This window comes from Elephantulus edwardii, unplaced genomic scaffold, assembly GCF_000299155.1.
Source record: "Elephantulus edwardii isolate Elephantulus edwardi_28Jun2011 unplaced genomic scaffold, EleEdw1.0 scaffold00096, whole genome shotgun sequence".
NCBI classification, from domain to species: Eukaryota; Metazoa; Chordata; class Mammalia; order Macroscelidea; family Macroscelididae; genus Elephantulus; species Elephantulus edwardii.
This window is the reverse complement of record NW_006399846.1, coordinates 8,098,879-8,113,700: the sequence shown is the minus strand read 5'-3', so window position 1 is coordinate 8,113,700 and position 14,822 is coordinate 8,098,879. Positions and strand designations below refer to the sequence as shown.

The 14,822-nt window shown below is 43.1% G+C and overlaps 1 protein-coding gene across 1 annotated transcript in view; it reads left to right on the top strand.

The window, feature by feature from the left end:
* The window catches only part of CACNA1C (calcium channel, voltage-dependent, L type, alpha 1C subunit), an 847,113-nt gene that overhangs the window by 547,687 nt on the left and 284,604 nt on the right, over positions 1-14,822 (top strand). Inside the window, exon 8 of the mRNA XM_006891374.1 lies at positions 7,197-7,300. Within this exon, the coding sequence (XP_006891436.1) occupies positions 7,197-7,300 (104 nt within the window). The remainder of the gene's footprint in view (positions 1-7,196; positions 7,301-14,822) is intronic.

Genomic DNA, 14,822 nt, shown 5'->3' with positions numbered 1-14,822 from the left:
TTAACCTTTTGACCAGTTGTCAGCCCCTCACTTCTCTATCTTGTCACCCTGCTTACATAGCTGAACATGGATATTTCACACACACACACACACACACAAACATACACACAGAATGAGGAAATGGCAGTCACAGATCTCTGGTGTTGGCTCTGTTGACATATCCTTTTTCTCATATAAGGCTTTTGCAGCCAATTAGACTGAGTTTGAGTGTTTTAACCTATTTTCCCATACAATCTTATCTTCAAACAATACCCTCCTTTCACTACAGAATATAGAAAATAAGTGTGAGGGAATAAAAAAAAGAAGCAGAAATAATGGAATGGATTTCTGACGGTGCCCTATAGTCATTCTAAGTGAAAAGCTGAAAGAGAAATTCTCACATAATCCAGAACCAGCCTCCTGGGCTTTCTAGCAGGTATCCTAAGAAAAGAAACCCTTAATTAGGACCTGTGCTCCTTAATTTTTAATCTTCTTCAGTTGGAATGTATCCAGCTTAGTGCACATGAACCTAAACCGTAAACCAGTGGTTTATAGACTTATCAAGAAGGAGAATTAACATCTCTCAAAACCTTATTCATTCACTGAGCCTTTTTTTTTCATTTCACTGGTAACAGAGAAATTTTTGTTAGTCAATAGTTCAATTTAGCAGTCGTTTATTGAGCATTTATTACATTCCCAGGATCGAGCTGGGGTTTGGAGGAAGTAGGGTACAAAGACGTTGAAAACTATATCCACTAAATTACACATGTGAAGAATGTTGAAACAGCAAGTGTTTTGTTACAAACATATTTAAAATTTTTTAAAACCCGACTTGAGGATCTAATTGAAGATATAAGGGCAAACAGGCTCTGATTTAGCTCACCTGGGCTCAAGAAACAGCTACCCCAAGTGTCCTCCCTCACCCTGTCGGAAATGCTGCCTGAATGTGCAGTCACATGCATCAGACTTGGCCTGACACCTGGTTGGCAGTATCTGGACCAACATACCATGTTTTCCTTTTGCCCGGAGCAATTATCTCCCCATTCTTCATACTAGGGACTGCTGCTCTCGCTGCCTCTTTACCTACCATGAAACAGAGTTCAGAAATTTTTAAAATATGTCTACGAGTGAAGTTTGTTTTCTTTTTCTTCTAGGGGCCTTATCAGCTACTAACTTAGAGATTGGCAGTTCAAATCCACCACCTACTCTGTGGAGGAAGATGTGGCAGTCTGTTCCCATAAAGATTTACAGTCTTGGAGACCCCATCAGGCATTTTTCCTCTGTCCTGCTGAGTCATTATGCATTAGAATCAGCTCAATGGCAATTTATTTGGCTTTTCTTCTCTAGTACACACATTAGACTGAATGGTGTTCTGGAGACACAGGGGTTTCAGTATACAACCATGAACAGGGGCAAATCTGTTCTCCTACTTGCTGCCCATTCAGTGACTCATAAGATAAATCACCCTTCCAAAAAAAAGGAAAAAGATGAATTCCTCTTCTTGGAAAAAAAAAAAAAAAAAGATGAATCCCCCTTCTTAGCAAACAAGGTGGCAAAAGTCGTGCAACAAATAGTTACAGATCTGCCAAGTCATTGCCCTGGCTTGCCTGTCTGTCATTCGCCAGCAGCACAAATCCTGTCCACTAATGAGATTCCGTGTAAATGGAATACTGTGCAACTCTAAAGAACAGGTGAATTTAAGGTTTTAAACCTTCTGTATTTTTATGGAAAGTAGCAGTATATCTATTGCCAGTGGCTGAGGCCATTTGATTTTTTGAGCTCCGAAAGCCTAATGGTAAGAAGTTGCATTGTGAACCCACAGGCACACAGTTCAAATTCACCAGTTGCTCCTTGAGAGAAAGATGGGCACTCTCCTCTGGTTCCATTTACAGCCTCTGAAAACCACATGGAGAGTTGACTATAAGTTGGTCCCAGCTCAATGGCATAACAACAGCCACATTTGATCTCTTAGATCCGGAGTGTCCCGGCAAAGGACTTTATTGGAAAATGTATATGAACTTGAAAGCCCTTGGGAACCCAGCTAGGACAATGGTCCTAAGGGCAAGGCGGTCTTTTTCTTTCTCTTGTGGGAAGGGGAAAATGGAAAGTTTGCAGCTAGGATTCCCTTTTAAGTCTTAACTACTGGTTTCAGAGGGGTCTGCTGTCTTTTGCATCGAGTGTTCTGTTGGCACTGTGTACAGAGTCTGGGAATAGAGGGGCTATGTGTTTCAGCAAAAGCTGGAGCAGTCCCATTAGTTCTTGGACAGGGAGGCACTGAGAGCTGAAGACAATGCCATCAAAATGCCTCTCTCCATCTTCCTTTGGAAAGTCATAGTGTTTCCTTTATCACAGGCCTAAAAAATGTCAATGACTTGAGTAGACCCAACCTTTTTCACCTATGAATAAACGTGTTAGAAATCTGGGTCCTTTTTCAATACTCTATTCCTTTTCTTCATAGCTCCATTCTAGTTAATTTAAGACATCAATTTCATCCTTCCAGGCATTGCCCTACTTCAGAGCCACCCAGCATTTTATAGGTTCCACCCAGTCTGCCCCCAAAAGTAGGTGGTCCAGAAAATAAAATCATACTAGAGCCCACCAAACAGAAGGTTGGGTTCTCAGTGCTACCTCGGATTCCCAGTAAGCTGCCTTCTGCTTCCCCCCGATAATCTGCAGCTGAACCTCTGACAGAGCTATCCCACAGCCCAGGAAGGAGCCAGAGCAGGAATGAAGAGAAATGAGTGGGGGGAGAAGACCACCAGGAGCTGCCTCGTCTTCCAGAGCAGCGTGCTCCAGACCCTAGCCCTGGCTGTTTAGACGCAAAACCAAACCAAACAACCCACTAGCCTGGTTGCCTTTGAGTTGATTCCAATTTGTGGTGACTTGTGTGGTCAGCGCAGAACTTCTTTCCATCAAGTTTTCAAAGCTGTGCCCTTTTGGGAAGCAAGGAGCAGGCCTTTCTTTGAGGCTCCTCCGGGTGGGTTGGAATCATCAACCTTTTTGGTTGGTAGTTGCATACCTACTAACTCAACTACTCATTGACTTAATTGTGCCCACTGAGGACATCTAGCTTTGTCTGTGGGACAGTAATGTTAGGCCTTTCGTTCCATGCATTTGAAGTTCATCATGATGCTGGAAGTCACTCACCTTGTATGAAGCATGGAGGAAAGGACATCCTAACTGGGCAGAGGCTCCCGGGGTGTCCTGGGGGTGCATGAGTTTGGTGACCCAAAAAGACCTTTTTTCTGTGAGGTTAAATGTTCACAAACCTTTTAAAAAAAATAAATACATAAATAAATAGTTATTTAGTTAATTAGTTAGTTTTCCAAGTTTAGGGGGCTCTGAGGCACTAGTCAGGGATGATTCCATTTCAAGGAGTTTGGTTTGATGCCAAGCAGCCCTCCCTCCCACTCACCATCTGCCTGCCTCTGGAGGCAGCTCTCTGAGGGTGAACTGTGAGCACACCTTCTCTCCTGGAACCTGCCGTCCCACCTTCCCGGAGGAAGGAACAAAGGGAATGTCCTCAGAATAGACCTTCTCTGCCTCTCGTGATCCTGTAACCTACACTTGGAGGAGAGCACTTCTTTGGGTTAACCTAGAACAAGCTGGTTGACTATTTAGAGCAGGCTGTGGGAGAAGGATGGGCAATTTCCTCCTGTGCCTCTGAAAACCCACTAGAGGTCAGAAAAGAAGAAACACTTGAAAGGATAGGTTTCAGAGTATCAATACACTCCTGAATTTGAGTACAGAATACTAGAGGTACATGTGTCTTTTTTTTTCCTTTGAGGTCATAGTTTTCATCAACTTTTCATGACTTCCCCATCCTCCCAAACAGGTAGAAAAGCACTAATGGTTTTCAGTGTTTAATCTGAGAAAGGCTTACCTGTCTCAAAGCCAGCTGTCAATAGAAGTCCCCTTGAATTCTCAACTCAGAGATACCTTCAACCCAGTTGCTTTCATTGTAGTCCAGCAGGAACACATGTAAGAAACACACAATAGATACTCAACGATTGCGCAGTATTTACTATCAAGTGCAGATTCTCATATGACTACTCCTGAATAATCAAAGGAGTCTTGATGACACACAGATTAACTGTGCAGCTACTGACTGGAAAGTTGGCAGGCCCAGCCCACCAGTCAGCTAAAGGGGCAAGATGTGGCAGCCTGCTTCCCTGAAGACTACAGCCCTGGAAACTCTAGGGGGCCTTTCTACTCCAGCCTGGCAGGTCACTACGAATTAGAATGAGCCCAGCAGTGGATTGGATTTGCCAAGAATAATCAGAGGATTACTCAGTAGTTCCTCATGTTAAAATGTGGCTTACAGACCATGGGATGGCTTGGCTGTTACTGCCAACATTACGTGGCCTCTGGTCAGTTGATGGTGGCTTCTCTGCCTTTCTCCTTGCTAAGCTCATCCCGCCAGTCCTCACCTGTGCTGGTACAGTTTTATTTTCATTCTCCTGTTCCTAAGGACTTTTCTTGAATTTCCCTCTCCTGGTTTGGCATCCTTTGCAGTGCTGGTCTCAATAGTTAACCTCTGGCTATCAAAAGACGATAAGCCTTCCAAGGTCTAGCGTGCAGGCTCCCTAGGCCGGGGACCCAGTCTGACCCACACAGACTTTTCTGCCTTGCCTCTTCTAACAGCTGCTATTTTGCTGGATATTTCAGTAATTCAGCCACTGGGAAAATCCTCCATCCCAGAGCCAGGATGACGTTACAGCTGTAAGCTCTATTTTTAATAGTTGCCAAGAAACCCCCATTCCCATTACACGATCACAAGCATTCTCGCTCCTTAACTCCTTATGCTGCCAGTGGCTCCACTCTGACAGTTCATACCCTCCTGCCTGCTGTGGGCCTCACCTGCCCCTCCAGCCTCGTAGGAACTCTCCTCCACTCCTCCTTCCCTTTGTGCTTCCTGAATCCTGCATTCTTACTTCTACATCTGCCACTCTGCACTGGACTTACATATTATTTACCTCTATCTCATCCCTGAGCAGTCTCCTCCAATGTGATTTACTGTCTCTGAACACTCAATGGAGGCTGAGCTATGAGTCCATTCCAAGTGACAGTACACCACAACAGCCCCACCACTGCACCCCCATACATGGTTCCTATTTGGAGCAGACACTGGCATGCATTGAGCTCATTCGTGCACTCGGCGAACATACCATCTGGAGCTCTGGTGACCTAGTGCTGAGAAATTGCACTGCAATCCCAAAGGCTCATGGTTTGAATCTACCAACTGCTCCACAAAAGAAGGATGGGCAGTCTCCTCCAGTACGATTTACTGCCTCTGAAAACCCACCAGAGGATCAGCTATGAGTCAGTTCAGACTCGACCACACATAACATCACCACCCATCTGCCAGACACTGTTCTAGACGTTTGAGATACCGGAGGGTACACAACAGACAAGAACTTCCTCCCCTTGTGGGGCCTACATTGTAGCATGCAAAGCAGACAATAAATGCTATAAATAGGTAGGTCATAAAGTTAGAACGTGGTAAGCACTATGGGGGGAAAATAGAACAGAGTGTAGGACTGGGAATGCTCAATAAACGTGCTAAATTGGATTTAATTATGAGATGGTTAAGGGATGTGCATTATGAACCCTTCTCTTCATTAACTTCATTCAAACCAATGACCTCTTATGCCCTTGACACAATTTTTGTACTGTTCACTGTGATTACATTTATTGTATTTATCTAACTAAAATTTAGTAACACCAGATCGGTTTCATGCATCTAAAGGACCTGTAGAAATACAGCACATCAAACCAGACAAGTAGTTAAGGTAGGTCTCTCAGTACTTCTCAGCCTTTTTTAGTCACAGCCATCCTGCAACTGTAAATGCTTAACAACCAGTTATCAGACGTAAAAGGTAGAGGGAGTGCTGGTTCACATCTATTGCCATTACCATGGTGTAAATACTCCTAGCCTTGTCAATTTCAGGCTACCAACATGAAGTCCTTGAGTGTATGGTTGAGAAGAAGCTAACATCCATTCCCACCTCCAGAGTCAGTTGGAGCCAGCTGCAGTACACCAATGCCACCATCTATTGTAGAGTTTTATCATTTTTATGAAGAGACTCTCTCTATATAATTTTTTAAACCTAGTTACAGGTTCCAGGGTCCAAGATAAGAAACATTTCTATTTTAGTTGAGGTTGCAGGCACAGAAACAAGCTCTCTGAATACATAAACCCAAATGGCTGCCTTTTACTAGATTGTGAGTTTAGTGTTCATGAATCATGGGGGCTTAGCCTCTATAAATCCTACACAAGCCAGGATCCAGGTGGCAAGTCCCTTACAAAGATGTCTTTACTCTTATATCCTCTAAAGTGTCATATCTCCTCCTCGATCAGTAAAAGCTGAGATACTTTAAACGTTAATGTGCCTCAGAGTACAATGGGATATTTAATCATCATATAAACCCTACCGAGCTTAAACTATCATCTGCTGAAGACATTCTTTGTTGAGGTGACCCACCTTCTTAAATGAGTCAACAGAGAGCACTGGAGAAAATGTTCTGTTCCTGGAAATAAGCCAATAGAAAAAAAACCAGACAAGATTCCTCTTGAGGCCAAGCCTAAAAATATGCTTTTCAGTTCAGATCAAGGTCATAGGAAAGAGCATTGACTATAGATAATATCACAGAGAACGTATAGATGATGTCTTTACCCACATGGACAAACCCCCAAGTTCAACCCTGTTTAGCGCCTCCAGATTCTGTCCCCATACCTTTCTTCTTGACTCTTTGCTTTAACCCAATTCTGCTTTCTCTCTTTCCTAACTCTCCTTCATCTTTCCAGATGCAAGACGCTATGGGCTATGAGTTACCCTGGGTGTATTTTGTCAGTCTGGTCATCTTTGGATCCTTTTTCGTTCTAAATCTGGTTCTCGGTGTGTTGAGCGGGTAAGCTGACCATTCCTATGTCTTTACAAAGCAGCCGAGCAAGGTTCCGCTTCCACTCTAAGCTAAGGCCAGGATCCTCAGGGAGGGGACCTTAACAGGCCTAAGAAAAACAGGAGGAAAAAATTGCTACCGTTCAACCAAAAAAATCTGACGCATTGTCTGGGCAGGCTATTTGGTCTCAGACCTGCACCCAGAGGATCCTTGGGTCCTCGTATTGTTAGGCCAGAGTCTTGGGAGCAGTGAGTGGCGCTTGGCCATGCTCGGTTGCAGAGTGTGCCTCACTAACTATCATTCCATTCTTCCAGGTCAATGATGCCGTAGGAAGGGACTGGCCCTGGATCTATTTTGTTACACTAATCATCATAGGGTCATTTTTTGTACTTAACTTGGTTCTCGGTGTTCTTAGCGGGTAAGCAGGACCGAGGAAAAAGGTCTTGATTTTTTTTCCCCCATTTATTTTATTTGTTCTTTCTGCTATTTGTGGCTTTATTCTTTTCCTAACTCTGATTAATCTGGGACAAGGGGTCACCTCAGGAACCTTGAAGTCAGTGTCCTTGGCCTGGCTGGATAAAGGAGCAGATGTCCAGGAATGAATCCATTGGTTTGAGTGGTAGACAGTGGAGCAGAAGAAATGTCTTCACTAAGAGATACCTCGTCTCGCCTGTCTCCCATCCACTCATTCAACCCTTTATCACCCTCAAGTTGCTATTCAAGCCAGGAGGGTGCTTCTCCTTGTGTCTTAATGACCTCATCTTCAGGAGCAGCATGATAAGACCCTTCAGTGTGAAGGCTTTGACAGCAGTAATTTAAGGAGGACTCTAGACCCTGTGCCTTCAGCACATATGACAGCCTTGTTTGATCTTTTAAGTCAGTTACAACTTTATGTCCAGACCTTGTGATTGGCTAATAGGAAGATTACATACTGTTGTCTAATGGTGTTGAGCTGGTCAAGACAGGAAAAGTTCGGCTTAGCTAAACTAAGAATCAAATTCTGTTCAAGTCTAATTTACAACCTGAACCTTTGAATTTCCTTTTTGAATGAAAAGGAAAATCAGTTGTTTAACTGTAGATTATTTGAGAACAAGAACAAAAAAGAAACTTCATTTCCTTCCAATTTCCAAAAGTATTCTTACTCTCAAATCTGGTAGACTAGAAATATAAAATCTACCATATTTTTATCTTTGATCAGTTGAAAAAGTGGTAGAAGTAGCATGTGATTGAAATATTGAGTAATCGTTGGAATGGCCAGCTTTAGACCAAGGAAACTCCTTGGCTATTTTCTCAGCCCTCTTTCTTTACAAGTTCATACCAGCCATGCCAAGGCCTGACACAAAAATACCTTGGTGATCTACTCTTCTGCCTTTGCTCTATGGTGGGGTGGGGGTAGGTGATCTATTTCTGCTGTGCTTGAGACAATTCAACTACTTTTCATAGTCTTTTCTAGTAATTTAGGGATATTAGTACTGAGATAAAATCAGGCATAATGGTAAAGATCCGTATTCACTTTTATTTGGCATAAATTGGGAGCAGCTACTGCTAAATTCTGCAGCAGCTTAATGCAATGCAGGAACGTTGGGTTTAGTCTTCAGAACTGGGTGGGTGAAAGAATGTATTCATAGTCTCACCCTTCCTATAGTGGCTGGCTTGGTATAGACCTTGGTGGCATTATGTTTTTTGCCCAGGTATTCTCTCAGAGCTAAAAAGGATGAGCTGGACAGCATATGCCCTGGTTAGTTGCCTGGATGATAGAGGAATTTTCGTTTTTATGATCCAACACAAGAAAATGCCTTTGTATTTGTATGAGTGGTCCTGAGAAAAAACACTGAAAAACTAACTTGATAGTCACCTATTCAAAATGGAAATTATAATCTCTTAAATCTACCACATTTGAATGATTCTATCAGGTGATTCCAGCTTTTTAATTATTAGAGATTTTGTTTGGAAAAAAATAGGGATAGCAATTTAAAAGAAAAAATAGGTAGCTCTGCTGATAGGATGAGAACCTTTATGCAACATAATAGTTGCATGTTAAGCATGTGATAATGGTGCTGTCATTGACAAGGATTCGTTTTTACTGGCACCTATCAAAACTTGAATTACTCGCTAGACCCTTCCACTGTTAGAACTATGTCAATCCTTTTCTTTTTGAAATTATGGAAGGGAGAACCAGAAAAGTTAAACTTTGTCAGTGCCACTTACCCAGTATTTTATAGAACCAAGGCCAGAACACGAACCCAGCCTAGTTTCTATTCTACCGTTTTTCTATCACTGCCCATCAGATGGGCATTGAATGAGGTTGGAATGTAACAGAAGTTCAAGTTCTAATCCTTTAAAAAATAACTTCCTCCTCCTAGAGATCATGGAGTGCTAGTGGCCTAGTGGTAAGGAATGGTGAGGCCAATACAAAGGTACACGTTTTAAATCCACCAGCTACTACACAGGAAAAAGATGGACAATCATTAGGAGCCTAATCTGAACATCTTAAAAGCCTTCTCCCAGGAATTTAAAGTGAAGAAGGAACTCTTTAACATGAGACCTTCCTTAAGCAGCATATCTGCCCCTCAGCTGTTCTTGGTTCCCCCAGAGAAGTTATCTCCCTGGTGGTTGCAAAATAGAGAAAGCAAGTCATAGCTGCTGATGTTAGAGAAAAAGTTGTTTTGGAGACCCTGTCTTGGCCCTGGTGCATTTCAGCGAGACAAGGGATATATGAAATCTACTATAAAGTCTCTTAGTAATACTCAAAAACATTTGTGAACACAAGGCATTAAAACTTTGGGGAAGGATCTATATTTAACCCTTTGGTGGCCTAATGGCAAGGAGCTGCACTGCAATCCCTAACGTACACAGTTCGAATCTACCAGCTGCTTCGCAGGATGGGCAGTCTCCTCCCTTGCAATTAACTGCCTCTGAAAACCTGCTACATGGTTAACTATGGGTCAATTGACTTGACAGTACACAACAACAATAGTAGGCATCTGAACATTTGCGTCCTCAAACCTACACATTGATCTTTCTTAGAGAATTTCCCCAGCACTTGCTTTCTGACACAGTCCAGAGCTGCAGTCTATTTCTTGCAGTCCAGATTTGCTAATAAGAGTGTTACCAGCCAAAGCTTCCCAGGCCTTGGGGGCACCCTTGTTAGAGTAGTGACACGTCTCTGGGTGATCATTTCTACTTCCTCTTTTGACGAGGTCTCTTCTAATCTGTAGAGAGGCTGCCTAGAGCTGCACAGTGACAAAAGCTAGAATCAGGCTCCTGTTCATATGGTGAACTATTCACAGGGCGTGAATAGTTTCAATTCAGGACAACGGTATAAGAATCACCACCAAAATGCTAGAAAATACCCACATACTCTGTAGTCAGATTTCTGATTAAGCCCATCTTCCAGAGCATTCAGAACAGTCACAGGGTTATGTGAAATGCACTGCACAATGACAAGCGTATTAATAACCAGCATTCACATGGCAGCCTCTGCTAGCACATTCAGTGCCAATGACAACCACCCTGTCCACTCGGTACTATAATGTCTCCATTTCAAAGAGAAGAAAAGTGAGGTTTTGATGGAAACAGGACCCAAGTCCCAACAGGAGAAAAAAAAATAAAATAAAAATGGGAGGTTCAAAATTGACCCAATCACCAATGTCACACCATCACCCCTGTTTATAACTTCTGTGTGCTATTACCCCAAAGTCTATTGGACTGGCTAATCTCATGTTCCAGAATCACAGTCAAGGAGTAAGGAGAAGAGCAGAAGCTCATCATCCTTGTGAGAAAGAATGAGCTGGAACAGGCAGGTGGCAACATGAGCAGGCTATTGAAAACAACCCATGGGAACAGAAAATCCCGGGAGGAAGCTGCGAGCAGGGCAGGATTATTCATCAGGGAAGCCGACAGGCCTACAAAGTTCTTGAGGGAGAGCAGAGCCAGTAACTCAGTAGCACTTCAGTACTGTTGCTGTTGGGCGGTTGGAGCCCACCTAGAGCTGACCCTCCAGTGGGTTTTTAGAGGCAGTTAATCAACACGAGAAGAGATTGTCCATCTTCCTGCTGTGGAGTAGCTGGTAGATTTGAATCACTTACCTTGGCATTGGCAGTGCAGTCTCATACCACTAAGACGCCAGAACTCCCTACTTTAGTATTTGTTGTTGTGTACAGTACAGTCAGAGCCAACCCATAGCTGACTCTCCCATGAGTTTTCAGAGGCAATTAATCACGGAAGAGACTGCTCATCCTTTTCCTGCAGAGCGGCTGATGGTCTCAAACCATGTGCCCTTGGGATTGCAATGCAGCTTCTTTGACTGGGCCACCAGAGATTCTAAAATTGAGATGAATGAAACCTTATATTCATTTAATTAAGAATAACATTATTTCACAGTCCAGCACAATCACTGATCCTCGTCAACGATGTCCTTCAGTCACCAAGGAAAGTTTCAATTGTACTTAGTGTTTGCTCTACTCATGAAGGTAAGAAAGAAGACACTCTGTAAAGTTTCTATTTAAAGGTAGAAATTAAAACCTTATGGTTATCCATGGGTTGCATATCCTTTACCTGGAACGCTTGAGTATCAGAACACTTTATTCCTCATAAGGACCAGATAAAGTAAAGGAATACACAATTCTTAGTTTCTGGTTTTGTTTTCAAAATGCTTCCAATATTCATTATCTACTGAGCCTTTCATAAACTCTATGCAAGTTATTGGATTGGTATTAAAACTCAAAACTTACTACCACCAAGCAATTTTAACACATGACCCTATGAAATTAAGAACTGCCTCAAAGGGTTTGTAAGGCACTAGGTTGGAAGGCAAAGACTGCCTCCTCTTTCTCTGACAGAGCAGCTGGTGGGTTCAAACCAATGACCATTCTGTTAGCAGTTCAACTCTTAACCCACTGCAGTACCAGCGATTCTTCAGGACTGGTATGAACATAGATAATACTCTGATTAAGTTTACTTTCCCCTCCAGCAATCTCAATCTCTGGCCTACTAGAATTAAAACAACCGTAGTGACAGGGAAGGAGCTCTGGTGGCCTGGTGGTAAGAAGCTGTGCTGAAATCCCGAAGGCATGTAGGAATCCAGCTGCTCTGTGGGAGAAGGCTGGGCAGTCTCCTCTCATGCAGTGTACTACCTCTGAAAACCCACTGGAGGCTCAGCTATGGATCAGTTCTGACTCAACAGCGCACAACAACAGTAGTGACAGGGAGATCTTTGATGCTTGAATAGGAAGTCGATGAACTATGGAATCTGGTTACATTTGTCTCTACGTTATTGCCAAGCGATATGTACTTTCAGCAAGCATGAGAAGAAATGGACCCCAGCATCTTTTGGTTGTGTGATCATCCAGCCCTCTTCCCCACTGGGAAATGGGAACAGTAGGAGGAAAAACATAGATCCTAGTAGATAGACATTTTATAGCCTGCAGGCATATGCTGGCAACTGGCTCCACAGTAATGATTCCGTGTAGCCAGATCCAGAAGGAAGTAAGAGAAAACCAGGCCTTACATGCCTGTGGATGGAAGTAGAAGAGATGGCAACGTATATTTCTTTATTTGCAGAGGGCTTGCAGCTCCAGTCAGCTGCATTGATTGGATTTTCTGCACTCATTTCCCTTTGCACATCTTACATTAGTGAGCATTGCCTCCCTAATACACTACTCCACCCCTCATTTTTCATGTTAGCCATTGCTAGCAAAAGATGTGTTCCTGTGTAGAGACAAATCCCATGGCTCCGACTGATTGTCTAGACAACTCCAGCCCCTGGGCCCAGTACAGCCCGTCACACAAGGGTTTCACATCTTCATTAGCTAAGTCCCCAGAGCAGCACATGGCTGACATCCAGGCAAGAAGATAAAGAGAGCCAGGCACTGTCATCCAGGGAATCACTTACTGTGTTGGGTCTGATGAGGGAAACCTAGCTCACCCTTCAGGTTGTCTTAAGCCTGGTTATGCCCATTCACCCTGGAAGCCAAGGACTTCAGACCTGACCCTAACACTTCTCCACCCCCTCGTTCCCCAACACACATCCTTCCACTGTGAGCAAAAATATCTCAAAATCAGTCAAGATATACCAGCTCAGTTCAGTTAGGTTTCTTGGTTCCACAGAGGCCTTGGGATAGATGGCTAGTTATAATTCCACCAAACAGACAAGACAGGCTCCATTGTCCCTACTCTAGTTTGATGTCAATCCCATTCTCCCACCTTTAAACAGAGAATGTATGATACTTTTGTAACCAGAGCATGCATTTTTGGTTCTTCAGTGACCCCACAGCTCCATACCTACTTCAATAGGAAAAGAGTAGAGAATGGAAATGAATAAGAAGAGAAAGATAGTAATAAAGGCTTTGGCATACAGTTTGTGCAGTTGAATTGCAAAGGGAAGAAAGCTCAGTATGAAATCTCTGTCTCTGGAGTAAGAGTGGAGAGTTAACCAGGTACAGGCATAAAAGATTAAATGGAAAGGGGCTGGGTACTTCAGCAAAAGAAAGGAGGAAGCAACGTGAAGCACGGCTTCCATCTCCATTGTTGGCTGTCAATCTGCCCTCTTTTCTCTGGCACAGAGCTCCCTGGGAAGGAAATGTTGGTGCCCGCCAGTTGGCAGGAAGCCCAAGAAAGAGCAAGTTCAATCCAATTAGAATTGGATCCAATCAACTTTAGAAGAAAATTCAATCCAAACCAGAGCATCATTAAAGCAGCAGTTGAAGAGACCTCATTAACTTGAGAACCCCCACATCTCCCAATCAGAAGTCCCCCTAGCCCCCTTCCCAGCCTCAAGGCCATTTCACCACAGAAATAAAACTCGCACTTGTCGAGTCAGTTGTGGCTCATAGTGACCCTTCATCGGGTTTCTGAGACTATAAATCATAACAAGAGGAGATGGCTCATCTTTCTCCCTCAGAGCCCCTGGTGAGTTTGAACCCTGAGAGACATTGGTTAGCAGTCCAAATCACTACGAACTACACCCCCAGAAATCTTGAGTGCTAAAATCCATGCTCTTCTAAGCGGCACAGTCAACATACAAATGCTGAAAAGTACATGTGGAAATAGAGCTTCCCCTTCATGGTTGAGTGGCCGCAGAAGCCAGGGCCGTCTCATATATGGTTTGTAGGTAGTGTCCTTCCATCCCAAACAGACTTTCTTGTGGAATGATTGGCTCATGGAAGAAATGCCTTCATGGTGTTTTCTTTGGGCTTTTGTTATTAAGTAGACCTTTAGTGATGAGAGAAGTTTCTCATCAGTAAAGGAATCAAGACATAACCAACATGTACAGTGTATATGCAGACATACACACATTCACACTGCAAACCCAGGGCCTTATTTCCCACAGACAAAACATCAACGCCAATGATACTACTGTAGATCTGTTTTGGAAGGAAAGGCACAGATTTGCTTAGAGAATTGAGAATTTGCCTTGTCATTTACTGTCATTTGCTGTCAGCCCCCTCTCTGTTCAAAGCTAGAGATAAAATAAGGGTAGAGGCAGAGAACACATAAAAGAAGCACTCCTTCTACAGAAAATTTTCAAGAGACCTTCCAGTAAATCCCAGTCCATTTCCAACCTCTCATTATTATTTTAAACTGAGTGCATCATTTAACTTTTCTATCATCTGAATTTTATGTATTCTATTCTGATTGGATTTTTTTTTTTTTTTTGACCAAAAAAGGTCAAGCCCCAGGACATTTTCTTGTGTTTGGAATCCTCCTTTATCTTCACGTGGGAAAGAACCTTCCGGGCATACTAAGAGGGGCATGTTTGACTTAAGCCTTGAGAATAGAGACTGGCAATGGCAATCTCCCAGCTTCTCAATCAGTGGTAAATAGCAGTGGGCTCTCTGGGAGAGAAGCCCTGGTTTGTAGGTAGCATTTGCCAATTACCGTAGTGTAAATATTGCCATCTGGCTGATTTTTGAAACTACCGACAGCATATTACTGAAACT